General features: G+C 29.0%; 1 protein-coding gene across 2 annotated transcripts in view; it reads right to left on the bottom strand.

Moving 5' to 3' along the window:
* Window positions 1-4,489: 4,489 nt before the first annotated feature.
* Window positions 4,490-26,824, bottom strand: part of LOC129960235 (serine protease 30-like) — a 78,677-nt gene continuing 56,342 nt past the window's right edge. Inside the window, exons 7-9 of one of the 2 annotated variants that reach the window (XM_056073497.1) lie at window positions 16,260-16,416; window positions 11,378-11,520; window positions 4,490-4,691 (exon numbers count right to left, since the gene is read on the bottom strand). In XM_056073497.1, the coding sequence (XP_055929472.1) occupies window positions 4,527-4,691; window positions 11,378-11,520; window positions 16,260-16,416 (465 nt within the window). In that variant the 3' untranslated portion in view covers window positions 4,490-4,526. The remainder of the gene's footprint in view (window positions 4,692-11,377; window positions 11,521-16,259; window positions 16,417-26,824) is intronic. The other variant, XM_056073498.1, reaches the window with a different exon arrangement.

The following is a 26,824-nucleotide window of genomic DNA, read 5'->3' as shown; positions in this document are numbered from 1 at the left end:
TTGAAAAAAAACCAAAAGATATTTTAGTGGAATAAATACAACAAAAGTCTCTTTTTTCCACACAGGTTTAATATATTTCAATAAAACATAGTCATGTTCTTTTTCTTATTATACTGAGAATATTATGAACTGTAATATATGTTCAACTTAAGAAGTTGAAATTGATAATAGATTTTTTTTAAATTCCAGATTCAAATTAAGTGTTGAATAGCCTTCTAAGGATTCCACGACAATTTTGAGATACACATTGGTCCGTATTATTCCTGCAGATAGAAAGGCTCTTAAAACTGGTAAAACCAACCAACCGGAAAAAACCAACTGGGAAAATATTAAGAGTAGAACTTTTTAAATAATTTCTAATTTGGTAGCCCCAAAAATAGCAAATCATATTATCAAAAAATCCAGGTTGCATACAAAATATTTGTTCGTTCCAGTGTTTTGTCCAATAAATAATCTATTATTACTTATAGAAAAGTTGGTAATAAAATATATTGCACATTTTCTTCTTTTTCAATGGAAATGAAAATGAACTGGAGTTGTAATTAATTGGTAATCAAATAAATTCAAGCATTATCAATATATTTCATTTCTATATCAAGTGACTGAAAAATTCGTTGTTTAGAATGAAAATTAGCATAATAAAATTTGCATTAATAATTATAAAAGCATTAAATGCAAATATTACCATAAGGATTATCACATACATGAATGAAAAATTACAACTCAATAAATTTGTGCTGGCAGTGACTACTAAATTTATAATAAGTTTACGATTTTTATTTTAATAACTTGCATACTCTGTAACAGTTGCTATAAAAATAGCATGGCATTTCATACTAAATATTCTAACATACTCTGTAAAAATAGCATGGCATTTCATACTAAATATTATATTCTTGAATGAGAAAGTCTTTAGTTTAAAAATTTAATTCTCATTTTTTAATAATTTAGTTTGGTAGGCATTTAATAAACTTCTTAATTTAGTTAAACTTTAGTTTAGTAATTTAGTAAAATTCTCGTCAATTTTTATTTGATACGAGAAAGGCCGTTTCTTTCATTTTTCCCGCAAAACTATTTAAAACGAATTTAAGCTCACGTCTATTTTTCAAGTTATTCTAATTTTTTTATCACGTTTCTCATGTTCTCTTTAAATTAATTTAAGTTTGATCTAAAAGTTTCTAGACAGAATTTTTAATTTCTTTTAAAGTTATTCATTTGCTGAAAAATTGTATTTGGTTCTTTTTTAATAGTTTTATTCTTTAGATATTTAATTACGAACAGAAAGTTTCGAAACTATTGAAGCTATCATTTTTTTTACGTTTCCTGTTACGTAGTTACTAGATTAGGAAAATTACATTTCGTAACACTTGAAATTCAGTGACGTTAGCTCTTTAATCATAAAAATTAATTGGTTGAGTTACTTCATTTATACAAATTTTTCAAGTTGTTGGTTAATTAACTGCTGCAAAGTCTTCTGGCAGAAGACTTAAATTGCATGTTTCTTATAATGCAATGATAATTTTTTTTTTACTCTCTGTTCTGTTCCACTGAACAATTTTTTTAAATGGGAGCTTATTTAGCTTATTTATCTTGATTCTATTATACTACATATTGTTGGTAGATATTATCTTTCATGTTAAATAGTATCTTAAAAACCTGTTTTAAAAATTAAAAGATCAAAATCAAAAATATTCCTTAATTTTTATAATTAACATATTTGTAATCTAACATATCCATCGATAAAATCCATTTTATTTAATAGCAGCTTTTATTGCAAGAGTTTTTCCAATGTTTGCAGCTGGGAAATAACTTCTTTGAAATGTTAATAAGTAAGAAACAATATTTAAAATTACTTGAAACAAATCATTGACATATTTTAAACGGTTATTTGTATTCAATAAAAAATACCAAGTGGAATACTTTTATATGAATGATAAAACCTTCTATATCCTTATATTATCATTTTTTCGTCTTACTTGTATTATACATTTTTAATTCTTTATTATCTTTTTGTCAAGCACGGGTTGGCAGAACACGATTTTACACAAATGCGAATTCGAATTTCATTCATACACAGGAAACTTCAGAACATAAGCAAAAGTTGTCAATCATTTTATAGAATTTTCCATCCATAGGAATTGAAATTAAAGGAATCATATTAATTGCAAAAACAGTAGACGAATAAAGATTTTTATATATTAAACAGGGATAAATTAAAAAATTAATCCAGAAATGAACGAATAAAGAATTAGATGACTTATATTACTAGCCAATAATAAAAGTAGCAGTAGTGAAGAAGATAAAACACCTTTGTCTTTCAGAAGTTATAGGATTTGTTAACCCTTTAAAAGGCCATTTCTTTCTAGTCATGCTATATTAAAATATTTTTAGGATCGAAATTGTTTTAAGATAAGTGATTCATTTAGCTAATTAGATAAATTTATTTTGATTTATTAATTAATTTGGTTAATTTATAATTAAGTAACAAATCAAGACACAACATTTTGTGTGAGATAAGAGACTGAAGCTTTTAGGATATTGTCTTACTGAAAAATTCGTGAGAACTTATGCCAATCAACATAATTTCATTCAAAGATTGATGAACTTGGTGGGAAGCATATTTCCCATGTCCTTAGAAAGGGTTTAAAAAGCCACGCATCTCATTTTGAAATAGAGATTGATCCAAATAAAGGAAAAAGAGATAATTTAAGGGAGCCATTGAAAGACTCTGAGCTTTTCATCTCGAATTTTTTAAGAATTTCGTCATTCATTGTTCCAAACAAAATTCACAAGCTTTTTGAAAAAATAATTGCATTGTGTACCTACTTATTAAACAATAATATATATCCTCTTTTAATTCTAACTGTAAAAATTTGAGCTATAACCTAACGCATTTAACTTTCAGGAATGCAGTTTTGCCATGAAGCGCAAAGTTTAAACAAAGTTTAAAATGCCTGCAAGAATAATATTGAAAATCCATAAAATTTAAAAATTTGTAGCTAACTTTTGCACGAAAATTCTTGCTTGGTTTTAATTAATATCTAATATCAAACTTTGTTACTGATATGTTAATACCACATGATAATTATTCTTTAAGTCTTATAATACATAATTATTTTCAATAATACTTTTGCAAAAGTTGTTATAATGTATATGATGATATTGGTTATATTTCATATTTTTTTATACCTCGTCATCAATTTTTCACAAAAGATAAAGGAATTTTTCTTCTCATAAGATTAACAAGTTCCTGAAATATCGTTATTTTTTTTTCACATTTTTGCGTATTACAGAAAATAAGTTCTAATTTTCAATTTATAATCTTCATTTCGAAATCGCAATTTTTAAATAATCAACTCTTCACTTCATCTAGAGATATTCACCTCAAATATGGAGATGAAAATCTTCTTGAATGCTGGTTGCTTCTGACTTCCAGGGTACATTAATTTTGTAGAGTTGATTTACCTCCACATTCACGAGAAGCCACACTTCCTTAGACAAGGGTTGTATCATGGCCTGTAAAGGGCTACTAAAACTCGACCTTAGTCCTAAATCGACCTGTCGCGATGACGGTCATTCAATTTACCTTGGATGTGTAAGCAGGATGGGGATAACTCTGACCTAATAACCACAAATTCAAAGACCAGATGCCAAAATTCTTACATACTATTAAAGTTGGATTCATTTATGTAAAACTGAGCTATGCCTAATATTTTTCCATAGAAAGTTAATTCTGCGAAACTCAGTTTTATCATGAACGCACTGTATTAATGGTGTAAACCCAGCGTTTAGTAAGGGTTTTCTGTACTGTTCATTGTTTTAATTTTTACTTTTATTTTCACATTCCTTATTTGAAAATTTTGTTTCGCCATTTTTTCGTAATCATAAATGAAGCATATATTTCAAAGCATATATTATTAATCTTAAAGTTCATGACTATTAGGCTTTTCAGACTTTATATAAAGAGATTTCTGAAAGGCATTTTTAAAAATTTGAGCCAGGGTTGATAAAGTAAATATCTAAGATGAAAGTAAAAAATTGCATTAGATTTCCTCTTCTCCTTGTCCTTATGCTCCAGTCATAAAAAAATTAAAAAATAATTATTAAAAGGAAATTCTTTTTACAAAATTTGACAAAAACAACTAAATTCAAAATAAACTAAAATTTCATTTCGAAATTCTGAAACAAAAAGATAAAAGAAAAATCATTTATCACGTTTCTTATTCTTTTAAATAGTACCAAGAAAACTTTTAAAAAGTAGGTGTATTTCTTAAAAACTGAGCAAAATAGCTTTTTAATATTTACTTGTATGTTTTATTATCTTAAAGAAGGAGCTATTTTGGAATTTATAAAATTTAGGAAATAATGTATGTGCTTTTCAAAAAAAATGTGTAAATGAAATAAATTTTCCCTAGAAATATATCTTGATGCAGAGCACAATTTGCATTTAAATTCATTTATTTAAGAGAGTATGTGCCATTTTCTCACATCTTAACCTTTTGTGCGAAATTATTTGTTGATTGTCCTCATAAATGAGTCCATATCATTCTGGATATCCATGTTTTAAAAGAAGAAACTTGTGTGTAGATTCCTGGTTGCATGGGAGAAGCACAATCCCCTCCTGATGACACAAGTCCAACTAGATACCAACGCTTTCTCTTCTTAATTGCCAAAGGGCCACCACTGTCTCCCTATAAGAAAAACATACACAATGAAGCTAGTGAAAAAACTCATAATTGTTATCTTGCTTCATTAAAATTAGTTAACAAGAAATGAAATTACATTTGAAACAAATTATATTGAATGCAGTATGCTCAGGTTAAAGTTGAAATCTTTTTCCACTCTCAACAATTAAATCTATAGCAAATATTTATTGATTACGAGCAAATGTTTATGAATCTATAACAAATAATTGTAGGGAAAATTGCCAGGCATTGAGTCATCATAATCAAGGATTTGAAAACGCGACATTTTGGGTCTGAGTACCCGCTAGACATAGTATAGTCAAAGTCTTTGCAATTATCAATATTAACCCTCCAACTGCGTAACTTTTTTAAATCACTCATTAGATGCGATGCTTGCAAATAAGTTCAAATATTTTTCAAACAAAGTGAACTGATACTATATATCACACGATAATAACATAATATAATAAAAATCTGTAATCGTAAAAATAAACACTCTAAACTGCGAAAAACATGGGATGCAATAATGAATGAACTGATTGCCATCCCACTGAAACCACGGGATAAGCAGTTGGAGGTTTAAGTCTCGATGTTCAGTCACTATTATGCCGAGTTTACACTCGGCCAGTTATAGGATGGCAAGTTAGACAGCGCATGCGTAGAAAGGCTGAAAAATGCTGTTCGGTCGATGGCAAGTAATTGTAGTAAGAACAACAACATGCCTCAGTATTGCATTTTTTCCTTACTGCGCATGCGCTTGTAGAATTAGGCGGATTTTTTGGCTTGAAAAAAGGTTGATCACTTATCATAGATTAATTCCGACATTTTTTGCTCTTTGTTCTTTCTGATTCGAGGTTTTTATTTTTATTTTATTTGCCATTTTATTTCCAATGGTTTTTCAAATTTAGGTGTGATGGACTTTTTTTTTATTTTATCATGTTTCTTAATATAAATATCCATCACTTTAATGCGATAGGCAATAAATTGAAAATTCAGGGAAGCCAAAACGGTAATTTATAGCCAAGCATGGAATGCCTGAATCTCTCTTATGAAATTGTGGCAAACATAAATCAGTCTCTTTCTACGCATGCGCTGACTGCTTCCCGTCTTATAACTGGCCAAGTGTAAAGGTGAGTTCACACGAGGCCAATGGTTGCGCGCAATTGTTGTCTCTCTACTATTGTCTCTGTATTGTCCTCGTGTGAACAGTTGAGACAACGCCGGTGGGACAATGACAAATGGTTGTCTCGAAGGGACAATCATTTGCCATTGTCCCATAGCGGTCATGTGATTTTCCTGAAGTAGACGTGACCTTCTATTGCGCGCAATAGTTGGCCACGTGTGAACCCACCTAAAACCCGGCATTATTATCACAGTTTATTTTGCCAGTTTCCCAGAATTCCCAAGAGCATTTTCAGTGCATCACCCAGCACATGTGGTCATTTGGTAGTCAGAGTCGACTTGCGCATTTGGTACATGTCAGTGAAAGTAATCGACATTCTTTTCCGTAGTGCGAGTTTCTACTTAATGAGTAAGTTACATGAATTCATTTTCATAGTCAGAAATCCATTTGAGTTTCAGATTAACTATCCACTAATTATGGTATTTCAATTTATTTGGTAAAGAGAATTTTTCATTATTAAATTTTTTTAAGTAAGTTTCAACTATTTATTTTATTAATGTAGCGTATAATTGTATTTGCAGTTGTGACTTTAAATTAACCACTTTGTAGTAAAACAACATTTATACTCATTTACGGATTTCATTTTCACGACCAACTCATTAATTAAAATGTATCATCAACAAAAATTGGATACTTAAATAGTAAGTGTATCGGAACTAGACCTAGTAATTAACAGTTCAAAAGTTTTCTACTTGCGATGCTTTTTTGTACGGATTTTATGAAAAATACGCTTGTTAATAAAATTATTTCTAATCATATTATTTGGATGGATATATTATAAGGATATTATTTGAATGCTGAAAGGAGCACCCAATTGTTTTAAAATTTATTAAATAGATCAATTTAACAAAAAATTGCTGCATCTTTTTTTTTTTTTTTTTAAGTCTTCACGTTATAGAAATATAAAATCAATTTGAAAATGTTTGTCTAAAGCGAGCGAAAAACTTTCCTTACTATTTTTGTCAGCCTTATAACTATCGTTAAATATATCGTACTTAATAATTCCTTTTCAAGGGAATTACTATTGATCTTTCAATGTATATAAGAAAATTTAAAATAGATTATATTTAAAATAGATTTATAATAGCAATACGATACGTTTCGGGTCACAATTTTCCATCTGTTTGCTGATAGAAGTTCATATGTGATATATATCAAGTTTTATTCCTTTGATCATTCCCAGTTTTGAAGCTTTAGAACGTTAACCAGATATCAACTTATCAACTGATGAGATTAATATTTAACCATTAACTCTTTTTACAATCTTTCTCCCGACTCATCATGAAAGCGTTTAGACTACTAGTACAAACTTGGCATCCATCATGCTCATATACCTGTGAAATCATGACGTAATCGAGGCTTGAACCATGCTCCTTTAAAATTAAATGAACAAGATTTCAGTTCTAGACTTCTGGACATTTCACTAAAATAAAGGATTTAGTATTGTAAACTTTGGTAAAGCTTTAAACAATAATCAACCTAAAAGAATAATATTTCAACCAGAGATTCGCTTTTCAAATGTTGGTGCTTTCACCAAATCACAATGCTTGCCTCATAACGGGATGATAATTTAAAATGCGTTTAACAATATATGCAAGTTAACACGTTGCAATCGCTCTCTATTCAACAATCCAGTGGGATCAAATAAACTAGAATTTTGTTTTAGCCTTCAGGAAAGTTTTCTATAACCAAGATTCTAAAATATTCAATATTAGTTCATTACAAAAAGATTCTACTTAATAATATTTTTATCTTTTACTTTATGAAGTATGATAACGATCTACATTCTTTTTAATTTAATCCTTCAAGATGAGTTTTAATTAAATATCTTGAAATTCTTTTCTTAAGCATGAAATTTGTAGCCATAGTGGAGATTATAAGCTATAAATTTTATTAGTTTTGTTATAAAGATCGTTATTTAAGCAAAAAAGGTGGTTGTTATACCATACCTAATTTTAAGCATTATATACATAGTTAGATTATATGTATATAGTTATTGCTATTTCAGACATATGTAACACTCTTAGATGTCAAAGAAAACATGATTAATTAGCGAATCTATTACACTTGGGCAAATAATGCATATTTTACGCACTTAATTATTTCTTATTATCTGTATTTCAGAGCTGCCATTGTCGTTTAATTAATATTCTTCCCAAACTTTTGTTGATTATACTTTTATTGTGCAAAAAAAATCGAAGTAAATTGCGAAATTTTAAAACTTATCCTCAAAAGTTAGCAAAATTTATACTTAATGAATAGAAAAAGGAAATTTTTCTTTATTCGTTTTCAAAAAGGGTATACTCCTCATTTCAAATCATAGATCAAATGTACTGTAGTCAATATTAAGTAAACAGTAAGCAATTCTGCAATAATAGAAACATAAAGAGCATGTAATTTGTATATTTTACCTAATTGACCGAATCTGAAGGTCTTTTCTATTTAAAAAAAATCTTTTGATATTATACTCAAATCATCTAGATTTTCAAATGCTTACAAGACGGAAACAGCAAATATATAAATTAACAACTACTATAGAGGATATGAGCAAAGAACTTTTGTGATGTATTATAAGTTGCTTAACTATCTAAAACGGATATTTTTTCAAATGAATTTCTTTGTTATTGATGCAAAATAAACACTGAAAAAAATAAACATGTAGGAACATAAGTATTTTTAATGTTTTTTATTGCGTCATTTCCTGTTTTTGTACTTTATTAAAGTTTATGTATTTCTTCTTTATTTTTAAGAGTTAATCAAGAAAAATGAATCTCGTGTATTTTTTTACTAACCCTTTGAGCTCGGAAAAGTAATTCGATGCAAATTTATTCAGCTAACACAAGGACTTGCTTAGTGTTATGAAAAAATATTTACTATAGTTTTAAGTTGAATTTTACCGAAAAATTCATCTACATATTGCCATTATTTAGGTATTTTTTAAAAATCAAAATTTAAAAAAATAAAACATAAAAATAACGCACCGTCTTGAATGGAGAGTGAGAGTAAACCATCCGAATGCTTTACTCGCTTTCTGATATCTTTATCGTATACAACTTTCAAAATCCTAACTCAAAAAAATAGCTTTTGTAAATACACCATCCGTCAAAGTCCACGGAATTTTATTCCTATATTTTATCTTATTATTTAAAATATCATTTTAGATAAATAAGCTTTGATTCCAAGGGAATTTAATTTGTGTAATTTAAACCGAAAATATGAAGCTATCCGAATTTCATTGATAAGAAAATTAAGTTATTCTGCTTTCTATATTAATCTGACAAATATCTCTGAATACAGGAAAAATAAAAACTGGTAAATATTATACTTATGGGATTTTTATTTCATCTCCGACCGTATTTCTTTCATTCACAAAATTGTCAGTGAAAAGCAGTCTAGTTTGGTATTTCTTCACAGCCTGAAAAGTAACTTTCATATTTCTGTATAAACAGGAATACTGTAAAGAAATGAGTTAAAACTTCATGCAAAACATCAAATTAATTTGATAAAAATTTGCAGAAGACAAGCATTTATCCTTTCTTTTGAGATAAGGCGCAGAATAATCTAACAAAGAAAGTCGCAAATTTTCCAGTTTCTCAAACCCTTTAAATCTTACAAGAAATATATAATTAATCACCTTTCCACGAATTAAATTTAAACATTAATCGAAATAAAATCAGTTCCATGATATATTACTTCAATTTATTAGTTTTCTCAAATGCGGTAAAAACTTTGTTATAATAAACAGATGCGAAATAATCATTAGTAATGCAAGAGAAGTTTAGTTCATTTAACTCTTCCTGTTACAGCAACAAGAGACTTATTTTGAGACGGACTTCATAATTTAGAACGTCTAGCAGATGAAAATTACGATGCTTGAGCCGCTACCTATTCTCCAAATTTCCACACCACAACAGAAAGACGGTATTGCATCTTCTGCAGATTTAGTTTGTTGTAGATCGATATAGGATTTACATTTATAGAAATGAAGCTTCAAACTCAAGATTTTCGGCATCGAAGATAAAACTCTGTCAATAGGGGCCGTTATATCGGAAAACCATTTGCGAAGTTCTTTAAAATATATACGCAATGGATGTGTTCTGACCCAAACTTTGATTTCACCCTACCGAATTCTACTATAATAAGTTAATGAATTTCAGATACTACTAATGAACTGCTTCTACTAATGAATTTCAGATTTTATACTAATGAATTCATAACAACGAAGCTCGTTCTGTCATTTCTTAACTAACTCCATGTTCAAACTTTTGTGGACAAAAATGGGCAATGGTGTCTGGTGATTGTTTTGAGAATCGCAAACAAAAGTTCGAGACCGGTATCCTTTGAATTCATCGTATCCAAACTTTCGCCTGTTGGTAAAGTATCCAAGTTTACAAAGTTGATGCTGGTTCAGATATTATCCTTTTCAACTGATCATTCTTCGAAATGACAAGATCCGATCCTAAATCTGGTTTCTAATATGGAAACATTAAATAAATGAAATGAGCTTATTCCTCAAAAATGCCCGATGTTTTAGAAATTCTGATAATTTTATTTAGAAAGCTTATCTTTTTTTTTAAACAAAAATTTTACTTTTTAGACAATATTCTTTAACAAAAGATACAGATGCTTTGAATAAATTCAGAAAGGTTAAGTGGACATAGAGTAATTTTTTTGCAACTAATTGACTACCAAAATTTCATACGCACATTTTAATTCTAACAGTCACGAGTAATCTTGCGGATGGCAGTCTATATGGAATTTAAAAAATTGCATAACTATTGGCCTCTTTCCGAGTTTGAGAATTTGGATTTTTTAGTAGAATAAACGATATGTAGAATTTTGCATTTGCAACAAGGTAAATGAAAATGTATAATAAAATTTAATCTAGTGTATGACAACGAAATGCCTAGCTATCATGTCTTGCCTAATTTGAATTTATAATATAAGTATCACTGCATATTCATGCATCTTCAACTCATTTCTTGTGGTTCCCATCCTTTAACGGCTCTTGAAGTTGAAACTCATTTTATTCGTCATCGCAGGATATAAAATTTTTCATGAGAATATTTAACTTGCGTAATTGTTTGGATATCAATGTCCTTTAAAATAATAAGTAACTGAAGAATAGATCATCCATGCATTTGTTGAAGCACATTCAAGTAAATTTATCTCAAATTGAAAATATCCCTTAAATGAGGGAATTCTTGGGGGAAACAGAGGGGGGATTTGTTTTCCGCTTTTCCATGTCAATGAAAACTAATAATCCGTGATCCCTATTAGTATATCCAGAGTTATTTTTGTCTTCTTTAGAAAAAAATCTTGCGTTGGTTTGGAATAAAAATATGTACAGCAATATTAAGACTAAGAAATTCGTTCCGCACGGTTTAATAAAATTTAAATGAAATTTTAATGGCTTAATTCCTTACCAATTGTACTATCCTGTAAAGGAAAATATCTTATAAGATAGTATCTGCATGGTCTGAAAGGAAAAGGATAAAAATCTGTTTACCTTACAAGAATCATGTCCTCCTTCTGGATATCCTGCGCATACCATGCTTCTTGATATGTTGATAGTACCATATGATTTTTGACACATTTCACGAGATACTATTGGAACAGCAGCTTGTTTTAGGACATCTGCGTTACCCGTTCCTGTAACAAGCAAATCGCTAAATTAATTTGTCGAGAATGAATGATAATTTAACTACCAGCTCAATATTTTCAGCTGCAAAACAAATACAAGACGAGGTAGGAAAATACATTTGCAGTTTATAACGATTCTGTTGATAGTGCGCTATATGATAAGTCAGTAATTTTTGTATCAAAATTAATGTAAATTTAATTCAGTAATTTTTTTACAAAAATTACTGACTTCTGCTCCTTGTGTCTTCCCGCAGGAACGACGCAATAGTTTCGAAAGTGAGTATAAGTTCAGATGTCGTTCTCATTATGATGACGGTTCAAAATTGCGCGATCCGTTCCGAAATACTCCTCCGTTGCTTTAAAACAGGACATAAATATAACTAAATTAAACTTAACATGTTCCTCTTTGAAGAAGTAACTGCCGGTACTTGGCAATAGATTCATCCCCGGCTTCATTTGGTAAGTGTTGTCTTATTAAATTACTTCAAGAAGATGCATAAATGTAATGATACAAATATGACTCGTAATATAAAGTTGGATGAACAAACTTCTGTACGTTTTTAGGCTTTATTCTTTACTTTTCTTGTCCAAAGGCCCTCGCATCCATTCTATCGTTAACTAGTGAGTCAAAGTATACATTAACATATTGCAAAGCGTTGTTGAGGAATACAAAGCGCACTAAAAATTATTTTGGATCATTTTGTGTTAGATTATTAAAAAGTTATTTGAATGTTTGCAAACATTCTCAAAACATTATTTGAATTCTTGTATTATTTAAAAAAAATGTATAGCCAAATTTATATTTTTTATAAAATTTATCGTTCCACAATTTCTGCGATTTTTTTTAAATGTGGCGGCTGCATGCGCGTAAAATTAATTTTTGAATTTCTGTACAAACTAGCTATCTTGACGCACAGATTAACCAATAAATATTGTAAAAACCTAGGAAAAAATACTGTCGAATGCATTGAAATTTTCCACTTGGTTTATAATACGCCGACACGAATTTTTTCAAAGTGAAATCACTATTCGACAATGAAAATTAGGAGTTCAATATAATGACGCTGATTACTGGAAATCTAGAAAATGCTGGATTTTTTTTTCTTCACCAGAAGAGTGCACCTTTATGTGAAAAACAATCTTGGCACCATCTGAACTCATCTCACAATATTATTAGTATTTGCAACCCTTTGAGACAAGTATCTTTTATTTAATATTTTTTTTATTGAAAATATTCTTACTCATACATGTTGAAGATATTTAAAAAATATATATAATCATGAAGATATTAGCTAAACATACATTAGGCTAAGTTATTCGTTTAAAAAAACACAATAAAGTGGATAAAAAAAACAATTAAGTTTTATTCAAGAAATTAATTCACACAGTAAAAATCTTTTTTTAATACAGCTCTAATCTGCATAGGACATTTTCACAATTAATAGGAAACTCGGGATTGCGCAATTTTTTTTTCTCAATGTGAAAAGACTAATTTCAAAGAATGGAGATTTACTTTTTAATAATTTTCTTTGTTCTATTTTTACGTATTGAAGAAATAAAGGATCTAATCTCGACCAATGAAAACAATTCTATAAAATTTTGAAATCAGCAATTAAACCTTTTTTAAAAAGGTTTCTTCAGTATTTGAGATTACTTAAAATTTGATTCACTAAAGGAAATATTAACCGCTTAACTGTTTTGCCCGAGTGCCATACGTGCATCGATTTATCGAATTTTGATAGTTGTAAGCAAAAAATAAACCATTCATAACGATTATAATTCAATATTAAAATTACTTCGAATACATAGATAAGTCAAGTATTCAATTGATTTCCATTTGAATCAAAATAAGAAAATATTCCCAAAATAGGAGGTGTCATCTTATTAGATAGTAAAGAAAATAAAACAGTTAAGGGGTTAACCCTTCTGCATGCGTTTTCGTAAAGATGCATGCGATTATTTAAAAGAAATGTAAATTATTCTCAACCGAAAGTTAAAATTTCACATTTGAAAAAAAATCAAAAGCTGTATCTTTTGAAACTATCTGGTTTCGAACTGACGATAAGTACCCCCACGATCAAATAATATAGACGCAAAAGAAAACTCAAGATATAATTTCAAGAATAAAACTCTCTACTCGTTAGTAGCAAATAAATATTCGAGTATACGAACCGAAGAAATTCATAAAGATGTAAAGCTTATTTGCTTATTCGTCCACCGCATCTGAAAACAGGAGTAAAGCCAAACAGTCACATGCAAACTTTTCAGTAAAGATTTGTAGATGAAAAGCATAAGACATGTGCATTAAAATTTATAGTATTATCTTTATAGTATTTTCGAAACTAAGAAAAATACGAAATTCATTAGAAGGTGCATTATGTATCAAGGATTGGTGTAATGCAAATATGAACTGGCTTTTTTTATAAATGGCTACCACACTTAATTTTGATTTAGTTTCTGTTTTATCTTCGAAATCTAATAATTTTATATTACACCGCTTTATTGAAATAACTTTTTATTTTAAATCCGAAATGTAACATTTATTTCGGAACGTCTGTTAATACCTCAGAATTGAGTATCAAATTTGAATATAAGAATAATTTTCTTTCGCAGTATATTTGATGGTAAATCTCAAACCTTTCTGTTAAATTTTAATTTTTCTTAAATGCATGTTCTTTTTCACTTTAGGTTAACTCTATAAATTTATCTCTGGAAAACCAACATCATCTTGAATCTCAATAATCATTCTATATTAAAATCAACTTTCCATGCCAAATTGAAAAATTCCAACTTTCACATTTCATTATTAACCCTTTGCACTCGAATGGTGACTCTCAGGCACCAATCAAGACGGTGCATCATTTTGACACATTATTTATTTTTCAATTCTGAATTTCAAAAATGCCTACAGAATGGTAAAAAGACGTAGTTATTTTTCGGGGAAATTCAAGAATTATATTTATTTATTTTGGCGCTACAAACCCTTGTATTAAGTGAATAATTATGCATCGAATTATTTTTCCGATTGCAAAGAGTTGATATTTCATAGATAAGTTTTAAACCATCTAAAAATTTTGGCTATGGCAAATAATTTAATTAAAAATCCATGAATGAATAACGTAAAGCAACCTTCAATTCTAATGATCGATTAATTTAATTATCTGACCATTCCATTCATATGGCTCCGTTTCCACCTGGTAGTGAATTTTATCAAATTCATAGTCAGTAGTCTGGTAGTGAATTTTAGCAAAGATGTCAATTGCAGTATTGTATCTCTGGCATACTTTCCAAAGGAAGAGGAATTGGGCTATAGATCTAGAAACATGCAAGTCGCTGGACATTTACAAGTAAAAATATTCTTGAAATTTGAAGAGCTTAACGAAAAGTGCTGTAAAAGGTGACAAAACATTAAACACGGAAAGTAAATGAGAGATAATTCCGTATTTTTATAAATTATAAATTGAAAACTAAAAGATGGGAATCTATTTTTTTAATGAACTAATAAAAATGTGTTTTAAAATACTGCCTGTTATTAAATTTATTCGATAATTTAACTGTTCAAGCATCCAATAAACAAAGGAAATGTGTCATTTTTCCACTGTAATGATTAAAGTACTTTTTTAATACAAGTGTGCAATGAATTAGAAAATCATATTAATAAACTGAAAAACAATGAATCAATTATCTTAATTTCACATTTTTGTTATATTGGAATTTTTATGATTCTATTATTTGAATATAATTTGCATTCTTCTTGCAATATTTAAAATCTGAGTACCTTGATTAACTTCTTAAAGGAAAGCAGTATTAAAAATGCATCTTTCCCAAAAATATAATAACAATGCTTGAATTTTTTTTAAACCAGTAACTACGCTTTATTACTGGTTTATCTGGAAGATCGCAGATTGATCGCAAGATCTAGTTGATTTCACAAAAGGAATACTACTTTACTAGAATTTGATAATTTCATAATACTAAAGAGAAAAAGTTAATGTTAAATTCAGATTCCCCTAATATTATCTTTATTCATTCTGGTCTGTATCATCTGATGATATCCATCTCCAACTGGAAAATCCTACTCTATGAATATATCTTGCAAAAAGCTTAATCTTAAGTCCTCCAGTAGCACAATCCAAAGTTGTTATTGTAAAATGGTCTATTCATTCTCCGTCCGATTGCATGGGTTATTTCCACAAATAATTCAACGGAATAAAGCGTTCTTTACGCAGAATTGTACAAGCTTAATTGCCATTTTTGGCCATTTTGGCACTCTGGAATACCTTGTATGTGCCTTTAGAATATTTAAGTTCGATTATATTAACGCCCGGTTTTAAAGCAACACCAGGATACTTCGTAATTTTGAAACGCAGTCAGATGACGAGGGTGACACTTGAGCTGCCACCCCCTAACCCAATGTCTGCTCCACACCAGTGGGAGGACGTTTATCCCCGAAGGATTTAACGCCCACCAGACCCGCTTACACGATTGTTCTTCAATGGAATCGGGTCTCGAATCTGAAACCCTGCTGTTCCGAAGCTGAGACCATACTACCAGGCCACTGCTGTCATTAGAATATTTAAATCACGTCAGGGATATCAGTGTTAATATTTCATTTCAATTTTAACAAGGACAGATAAAAAAAGATTATCTGCTGATTTTGACTCTGCGTTACTTGTAAATAATTAGTTTTTCTATAATCTCTTTAGTTTGAGCTATAAGGATATATTTATTATGTAAAAATTACTTACCTAAAGTTTCTCCCCAGCCAGTAACATGACATACAGTGCCTATGGGTAGCTTTATTTGCCAAGGTGGCAAACAGATGGGACGAACAAAAGGCGTCATAGTAACAGGAGCATTTAATCTAATGAGTGCTATGTCATTCTCTTTATTGCCCATCAAGAGCTGAAAAGAGTTTTAAAAAGTCTTAAATGAATCTAAATATAGGAAAACGTGATTTATGATTAAAAAAAACTAATATGCAGGAAAATACTGTGTGTGGTCCATTAGATGGGTTTGAATTTTATTTAAGAATCTCATTAAAAAAAATCCCTGTAATCTTAATATAAATAATAATCATTGTGACTATATATGTATGTTTCCACATCACCTCGGAACACCTCAGCCAAATTTTACGCAATTATTATTTAAAGCGATAGAAAAAATATTGTCAGCTTTCCAAAGTTCAAATAGCTTTTTCGCAGTAATTTCAGAAAATATTATTGCTAAAGAGCAAGAATACATACTGTTGGCAGAACGCAAAAGCAGAATTTTAAAAGAAAACTTTAAAAGTGGTAGTTAATAATTTGTATCGAGCAACTATTGATTTGATTTATTTTCATGTTTTTTTATTAATGAAAAATTAACTATTTGTCTTAAGATTATCTTAAAAACTTTTCTTAAGCTTCAACATTTGTGAATAAAATTTAGAATACTAAAAATTACAAATAATAAATTATGGATGAGATAAGTTATCAGTGCTTTTTTTAAAAATGTATAGTTTAGTCGATATTATAATTTTAATTAAAAAAACATTTCAGAAGATAAAAGGGTTTTGTATATTATAATATTTAATACAAAATTATTTTTGTTAAATATACATATATGGAAATAATTAAATATACATGGAATGAGTTTAATTCCTTGCAACGCCAGGTATATAAGTTAGCTTGGAGTTATAATTTAATCTATTGACTTCTATAGATAGCGAATACTGTTCAAAAACATACAAAAATAGCATGGAGATTGGTAAACTGGAGATGTCATGTTTATAGATATACAAGTTTAGATTTAGTTATTAATATCCTGTTTTGAAGCAAGGGCTATTTTGGAATAAACTTCTTAATTTACATCTATGGTAAGAACACGCGGACGATACTTGAGATGGCACTATCTCTTACCAAGTTTCTAAGCCCCATTAGAAGAGAGCATTGGATCCCGACAGAATTAGTGTGCCCCACGTCACCTTACACGATGGTTTTTCGGTGAAATTTAATATTGATCAATGAACCCTACTACCCCAAAGCCCTTACCTTTATCAACATATCAGAAGCCTCAAAGGTAGGTAATGGTTAAGATAATAAAGAATAGCTAATTTTAAAACTAAATGTAGAATCCTTATTCTCCATTTAGATATTCTATAAATCATAAAAAGGTATGTTTATTGATACCATTCACAATGAATTTTTTATTTATAGAGTCAAAAGATATGGATTCTTTTGAGTGAAAAATTTTAAATAATAATTCATATGGCATAATATTTATTCACTTTTTGTCATAAACTTTGAGAATGTAATGATTTAGTGATAATCGTTTTAAAAAGCATCAAATTGATTTTTTTATGGCTCGGCTTATGGTAGATGCATACAGAATTATGTTGAAATCAGCAATGCATAAGCTTAGGCAGTTCACTTTTAAGAAAAAAATGCCAGTTTATAAAATAAGCTTTAGGAAATTTATTGAAAAGCATGTCTGCACAAATTAACAGAAAATTCACTCTCCAGTTATGTCTGAAATGGAATATACCTAGTAATTAGGAAAAAAATGAGCTGAAGTGGAAGATTAAACACATTTTAAGAACAGATAATACAATGTGCATTAAAATAGCATTCAGTTCCCTCATTTCAGAAATTTATTTATCGTTTACTTTATTGCTTATAAATTGACTTAATTTATTTTCACTTATTAATAGTTTGTAAGAATTCAAATAGTTGCTTGGCTGCCTGGAAAAAATAATGCAATGCTCGAAATATAGTTAAAAGATTTATCTAGCCCCATGAAATTTCATCAATTAAACCATTTTTTTTTTAAGAAATAAACATTCCCAATAATTAAATTAATTTTTTAGAAACTTTTCAATCAAGTCTTTGAAACCTTTTTGTTCATACCAATGCTAAAGAATTTCTTGTTTTATTCTTTTATTTAAAAGAAAATGAACCAAGAAGTTTGATAAATTACACACTAAATCCAACTCAAAGAAAAATGGTAGAAGTTTTAATTTTTAGAAGTACCGGAACACTTAAAAGAATTCCCTGCGCACAATTTCTGTAGTAAAATATAAACATAAAAAGCGATATGTAGTAAAATGTAGCTAAAATTTCTTGGTGCATATCTTAAGTAAAATACAAGAATGCAAATTTTTAAAAATTTTAATAAAAATCAAGAAAAAAACATGAAAGACAATTTCCGATAATGACATAAGCACTTTTTGAAATTAAATGATAATTTCATTTAATCCAATTGAAAAAGGGTAATTTCTTTATATTTTATTACTTTGTTGTGCGCATAAGCTAACTTAATTATCGAAAACATTTTAGCTATAACAATTAGCTAAGATAAAATGACTTAGAAGAAAAGAGAAACAAGACAAAAACGTGTTTTGAAAAGAATATCCTGAAGTAATATGAGAAAAAAAAATTTAGGAATCTTGGTTTTATTTTTATTTAGTAGTTAATTGTAAATCAATTTTTCTATTTTTATAACTTAATAAAAAAAAAAACATTGTCATTGAAAGAAAAATCTATTTTATAAGAATTTTTATTTGCTTTTCTAATTAATCGTTAATTATGAAATAAGCATTATTCTGGTTTTAAAATTTTGCAAAAAAGGAAAAATATTTTACTTTCATTAAAATTCTCGGTAATAAAAAAAGCAATTTAGCAACTCATTATGAGCATTTTTTATTCATTATTTATTCATTCTGAATGTCATAAAATATTAATCTATTAGTTGTTTATTTAATTCATCATCGAATGCTACATTTTACATTTAATTTGCAGCTTATTTTTTATTATTCATTTACATAAAGCATATTGTGACAAGTATTTATTATTAATAGAGTGCTAAATTCGGTCATTATATGAAAGTAAAAAAATAACTAAACGTCTGACTGCTGGATGACTGGTGGGATTTTTTTTCTTCTCACTTCCTAATTTTTAACCATTTATTTCTCGAATTAACTGCATACTGAATTGAAAAAGGTCTTTTTTTTTAACTAATTTTATTTATAGTGTCTTCGTTTTAAAACTTTAAAGTCATTGATATTGACTCTTTTTTTTTTCGTTCGAATGCTTTTTTCTGGAATCTTTTCAATACTTCATGATAACAGCACTGCTAAAAAAATAGTTTCCAGGGGAGTTTATACAAAAACTGATTATTTAACTATTTTCTTTTTTTGGGGGGGGGGGCTCTATTTTTTAAAGTAACGCATATTCTCAATATTTCAGTAGTCCTGTTGCCGTTATTGTTTGCTGCTGATTTTAAACCTTACATTTTTATTTCTATATTTTATTCATTTTATTATTTTATTTATATGTTTAATACTATAATAGGGGTTGCCTAAGTCAAATTCTAGGTAATAATATTTGGACTCCACGCAGAATCTGCAATAACTGCTAATAGTGTGTTATTAGCAATGGTGAAATAAGCCTATTTATGTTGGGACATTCCTTTGGAGGAGAGCGTCTATTAATCCAAACGATAATCGTAAATTTTGTCTTACAGACGTGAAAGGCTTTAATCGTTACAAGACAATTGCCTTAATTACTTCAGCTAGATGATCTTTGCCACACAGTGAGGTTTCAACTATGCCAGTTTTCACATCATCACCTAAAATTCCTTTGTCAGACGAAGATGCATATAAATTTAAAATTTAGAAGTGAATATAAATTAAGTATGTCAATAATAAAATTTTCGGAAGGAAAATTCAGTCATTTGAAGCGAGAATGTGTTCTACTAAAGCAAAGTTCAAAACTCTTAGCATCTAAACTCAGAGGAAAAAAATTGTTTAAACCTGATAAATAACAGCTTACAGGACCAAGGAAAGGAAAATTTTTCCTTAGTTTAGCCAAGATAAGTCAACCATCTGACTCTCCGACCCGCCACGAAGGTGCACGGATTTAAACCATAAAACTGAATGACCAGACCGCCACAACAGCAACACTGGCGGGAACTGTGGTTGAGTCCTAATGGCCATCACCGACCACGGTACAACCCTCCCCGAAGGAACTAAGTCCCGTCATCGATGGGAGGAGTCAGATCCCCCACCTATTTGTGTACCCTCCAGGGTGGCGAGATCCAACCACCATACCGGAAGCATCTCATCCTCATTTCTAGGTGCCCCCCGGGGGTTCTTTAGCCAAGATAAAGTGATTGAAGTTGCAATGACTTTCGTCTGCTAGTTTTTCATATGGGAATAGAATAAGAATCAGAAAATCGGGAACTCTTTAAATGCAATTCGACAAGAAGTTTGAAATATCTGTTATTGCAGAACATCATTTACCCTGTGAACTGCGTTCTGCAATAAGATATTTCCTTTTTATAGAATGAGCAGTTGACAAGACGCTCCTTGCCAATTTCTCATTCTATAAAATTAAAGGAAGAATATCAGAATTCTAAAATGAATATGAAATTAATTTATGAAAGAATGATACTTTAATTGCTCTGTTAAAAACGATTCAAAATTAGCTTTCTGTCTGTTGAGATAAAATTGCTGGGATTTGGAATTTATTTTGCTTTGAATATTTAAGATGCTAAGCAATATTCATTGGCCCAGCCTTCGCATTGAGCACTTCAATGTTAAAACAAGAACAGATCCACACAACAAACTTTTTCTGAATAAATTTATATCAGTTTTGTTTTTAATTACTCATTAAGTGAGGATGCATAAATTTTCGTTTCAAAATACATTTATTCTTCAAAAATATTCTTTCCAAATTAACATTTGAAAGTCATTAATCATAATGGAATATGGCAGTAATAAAATGTGTTTAACAATATTACATGGAGTAAGGTTTTAATAATGTTTTAAGCAAAATATGATTTTTGTATGATATTCATAATTCTCTATAATCGCTTGGTATATATAAGTAAGATTACGGTGGCCTGAGAAATAAATCTTTGATTTGTGTAGGCCAATTTCATATTAAATCTTCCTTTCTGAGGCGAACTACCTGACCTCATTACTGTGTAGAACCTTAAAAAGTGACAGATGGATGACGCGTGATACTCGTCAATTGACCGCAGATTAAAATCAAGAAATTTATTCTCAATATCCCCCTTGCCTTTAAAATTAACATTTTAACAAATGCAGTCTAAATAAATATTTTGCATGACTTTTGTACTTTTGCTTCTAAAATAAAATTTAAGTGATAGGTAATGAATTGTTTCACAAGCTAGAAGTGTCTGGCAAATGAAAATGATAATTTCTATTTTTATTTTCTTGATATTTATTTCTTTTCCTGCCGATTCAGAATATTCCAGAGAGCAAATTTCATTGTTTAATTAAAGGAATAATAGATGCAATTAATTTATTGGCGAATCTATGTAGAACAAATCTGAACTATATTCAAACGTAACTGGCATTCGTATTAACCGCATTTTAAATTTATTTCAAAGAGCAATGCCGCCTGTTAATAATAAAAAGAGGGTAACAGCTTGTTTCTCTTCGTTATATTTCTGAAACTTCTTACCATATCAAAAAAAATCCTATAAGTTTAGCCAAAAGAACATGAAAATATATAGAGGCCAAAGTATTTCTAATCGAGATTAAGGAATATTTCCTCGCCAAAATACGTAATGACTCGTGACATAATATCCGCCATATAAGGTTCAAATGTGTGAATCGATTTTCTGAAACATTATCCTAACCAAATAGAAAAAAATTGTATTATCTTCTTTAATAATTATGTCTCTACATTATGTTTTTCTATATACTATATACTTCTATATTATTATTATGTAATTTTCATTTCTTAGAAAAAAATACTAAGATTTATGTCTTGCAGATAGTTTTCCTTTCTGATCGTCCCTCACGTTGACGGCCGATTAGCTCAGCTGTGACATAATTGCTAATGAAACGCGATTCTTATACAACCCACGAATTTGTAATTATGAATGTAATAAGAATATCCATTTTGATCTATCTTTTTTTATCCATTGTTCTTTCCATTTCTTGTGGAATTTTCAGTTTGATTTTAAACAGTTTTGTAATTTATGTGAATTTGTTAATTATAAACGAATTAATAAAATGTTTTTAAGTCTGAAGTACCGATAAAAGACTCACCTCACTTTATTAAATTTTTAGACTGAAGTTTTAAATATGCTTCATTTTCACCAAAATTATCAGCATTGTTAATTAACTATCAACAAATATAACTTCTAGAAATTCAACTATACACACTTGAAACTTATTTGAAGAACTGCCGAATAAAAGGATTATTTAATGACAGCTAAAACTTTCTATAAATGAAATTTGTCTACATTTGTTTAGAAATTATAACAAATATAATTTAATTATAATTTTAAATCAAAATCATAAATATATAATTGTAATCTCAAGTTTCTATAGTTCGGTAGAAGTTCCTATAAGAAAATTATTTATTTTATTCCATTTTTTTGGAAGACTGCTTCATGTCCAGTCAGTAACCTATTTAAATATTCAAATGCTCATATGCTACGGTATTTCAAAATAAATATACATAAAGATTAATTCACGCGTAAAGAAAACGCGTGATTTATTGAAACACAGTATTTATTGAATATCAGTATGCCTCCCCCCCCCCAAGTTCTAAAAAGGATTGACTCTTGGAAATTTCTTACCTTTAAACTGAAGGACGATTAACTGTATAAAACTTAAGCTTTTCATTTTATTCTTATTTAAAAGTTCTAGAAATTTAATTTAAAGGTTAAAGAATCAATTGTCACTATCTTTTCTTCGAAGATTTTTCTGATAATTAATCAATAAAAGAAAATCAAGACAATTTCTGAAAAGTTATCAAAATTGTTTATTAAAATATTTTTATGAGTTAAAAATCCGAATAATTTCCGTCTTTTTCATACTGCATTTTATTATAATATTTTCAAGATATCCATTCAAAATTTTCTGATACCTCCTAAGTCATTAAAACGAAAAATAAATTAATATTTTTCTTATGAAAATGGTTCGAAAATAAAATATAGAAAATTGTCATAGAGATAATCAATTAATGAAACAAATGGATTTCAGTTCAAGTAGAATGGTTTTTTTTTTTTAGTTAAGTCTCCGAGAAACGCAATTGCAACTCAGCATACTTAATCCCAAACATCGTACTTTCTCAGGTTGAATAAATATATTTTTAGCTTTATACTTTTAATTCCAGAATGATAAAACTCTATAATGGCAGATTTGGGTAATCTGGAGCCTTTATTAGTTTTCATTTAAAATCTAGAAATGTAGTTTAGGGAGTAAGGCTCTTTAATAGTGTTGGGGATAGTTACTGTAGTATATGGTTGACTCTAATGCCAATTGCTTGCTTTGAATCAAGAGTAGACTACTGCATTTATCAATTTATCATGCTACCAGATTCATCAGTATCTAACAACAATGATTCCCCAGGGTGAGCATGATTGATTAATATCTCATGCTGTCCATGATCATAGGCATTAACAAGATGTAACCATCTATTTTTCATTATTCATAAAGAGCTGCTATTGATTCATATTAGCAGCGTTGACAATAATAGTTACGAATAAAAGCAACAGGAGCTGTCTCCAGAAAGTTACTCTCTTCTGTACTCTCTAATAAAAATGTTATCTCCCAACTCCCCCATGCATAAAACTGTGGACTTTGGGTAAGCCCACGAATACCTTGTATAGTATTGGCAAACAACGATCACGAAATGTTGATCATTGGCTTTAATTCATTTTTGCTGAATCTATTGTGTGATTTTTGGCGATTAATCCCTTGCATGCGATTAATAATACCCAAAAAAGTTTTTATTTTAGACACGTTTTTTACCCAACCGGCTGAAACCACAATTTGGAGCAGATCTACGACTACGGTCACAAATAGCATACCAAATTTCATTTACTTAATACAATAATATGCAAATTTCATATACTTGTGTTTTTAAGTTACCACGTTTATATGCTTGTGAAAGCACAGATAAACAAATGATTAATCCTTTGTCGAATTTGGTTCCAAGTTTGACAGAATTTAAGCTTTAGATGTTAAATCTCTGTGCCAAATTTTGACCACCTATCTTTCTTCGTTTCGTGGTAATCGTGTTAACTTGTGTGTGGATAGCCTAGCAAATAGAATTCTTCTGAATGATTTAGTTCAATATTTAATAGAAATCTACGAATTTAGTGCAAATACCATTTCATCCGTCTAACTCAAATCGTTTGAGTTATTGCGTTCATTGGCATAATTCGAAAAATGCGCTTTTGGAACTCAATGTCTGAAAGCTGTAGATTCGTCAAATCTCAAAGTCGATTTTTTAATGATTACAATACTATTTCTAAACTCCATATACGAAAAAATAAAACTCAACAATTTTTTTTAAATGCAGGTGCTTTTGATAAACGATTTCAACCTTATTGTTAAATCCAGAATGTCAACAAATAGAGATGTATGTGCTTCATTTTATTACACATACTGTATTCTATCGTATGATAAAGTTCGCTATCTAATACTAGAAAATTAAAGGAGGTTCAATTTTTAGAAAGATTTGTTTCATTACTACATTTTTAATGTTATAAATAATTTATGTGATAAATGACAAAGGTTATAACATTTGTTACTGTTTTCAAATTCTCAAAACCATTTATATCAATTCAGCGATTTGTCAAATCAAGTTATTCAATATTCAAACCTTGACGTCCCTTAAATCTCATGTCATGTAAAAGCGATAATCGTATTTCGATCCTTTTGGTTATCAAACGTAAGAATATAGACCAATAATGGCGCCATAAATATAATACAGGAAGAAAATATACCTTTTGAAACTCTTTTCTTACAAAAATTTCAAACAGTTTTATGTAAATTATGTATATTATGCTCACTTTCTATCTTACAAAACTTAAGTTTTGCATAACTGCTTTTCATAGAATCATGATAAATATGAAACAGGAAACCATAATTATATGAATTCTTCTAAGTGCATACTTTACGAAAACTTGTAATTTTAATATTTTGTGCATTACATAACTTTCCTTTATTTCATTACATGTATTAAATTTCACATTCCGTTTCTTTTAAAGAACTATAAAAAGACCTCTTCAAGGAGAAAATATTGTGAGAACTCTTCTAAGCGATTTTCGATTTCACACATTCCGGTAATTGGATGCTCCTAAAAAGAATTTTGTTGGTAGTTCAGAAAAACAACTTAAAGGTATCATTTTTTGCTGAGTACACAAGTTCTGTAATGGAGAAACTGGAATGAAAATCTAAAATCAATTAATGAGGCTCGCTGAAACTATCGGTATGACAACAAAAGTTTCATGAACAGGAATTTTTTTCTTCGAAAAAAAAGAGGGCGACTAAAATTTTTTTCTTTTAAAGATTCTCAAATTCAAACATGAATAAAATATCGATCGATATTGCGTATAATATATTCACTTAAAATAATATATTATAAATAACACATTAGTACTCAAATGTCCTAATGTATTTGTGGTTAAAAAAATTTTAAATACTTCATGCAATTTCTTTTAAAAATGAAATTAATATTTCTAATTATTTAACTGACCAATATTTTCATCATTTAGATACTTTTTTATTTTCTGAAATTTGAAGCTAAGAAATTATCAAAATTGTAACTTTTAACCGCAATAGAGAATAAATTATTGGTTCCAATTGATTGGCCCTCAAGCAATCAGTTTGGAATCAGCATTTTTGAGAAATAATTCAAATCGTCTCTCAAGGTGCAAAAGGGTATAGGTCATTTTTTTCCTTCCTTATTCCCATTATTGCTATACGTGGTTATATACGATATTCAACTGGAGGCAAAATCTTCCATTTCCTCAGCTGATCCAATAAATGGAACAAGCAAATGTCAAAAGGTTCTACGTTTTTGTTGTTGATAGTGGTTACTGCAAATAATCGTATTAGGCTTGCGACTTTTTGCACTTTTAGTGAAGAAATGACCCTTTCTTGGTTTTCTTTGTTCGTAAAACTTTACGGTGCAAAATGCTTTCTTTCTTTCTGAGTGAAGAATGCTTTTGTGTGTGTGTGTGTTTCTTTTGTTTGTTTTATCTGAGAAATTTGATTTCGGGTTAATTATAACTTTATTTGATTTATAAAACCTGCAATTTTTTTTTTTCTTAATGAGAATTCGAAACTCATCTAAAAAAATATAAACCAGACTACTAAACTTTTTTATTTCTCTATTTTAATTTTCCCAACTTTATTCATTTTATTTTTATTTACTCGAGCTTATTAATTTATTTGAAAAGATTTTAATTAGCTGGACACGAAATCTAATTTAATCGAGAAATAATGTTCAAGAAAATAGAAATAATAAAAATTTTATAAACATTTGTTTTATATTTTACG

Source organism: Argiope bruennichi, chromosome X2 (genome assembly GCF_947563725.1).
Source record: "Argiope bruennichi chromosome X2, qqArgBrue1.1, whole genome shotgun sequence".
NCBI lineage: Eukaryota > Metazoa > Arthropoda > Arachnida > Araneae > Araneidae > Argiope > Argiope bruennichi.
The sequence above is the reverse complement of the archived record's forward strand: the minus strand, read 5'-3'. Positions and strand labels throughout refer to the sequence as shown.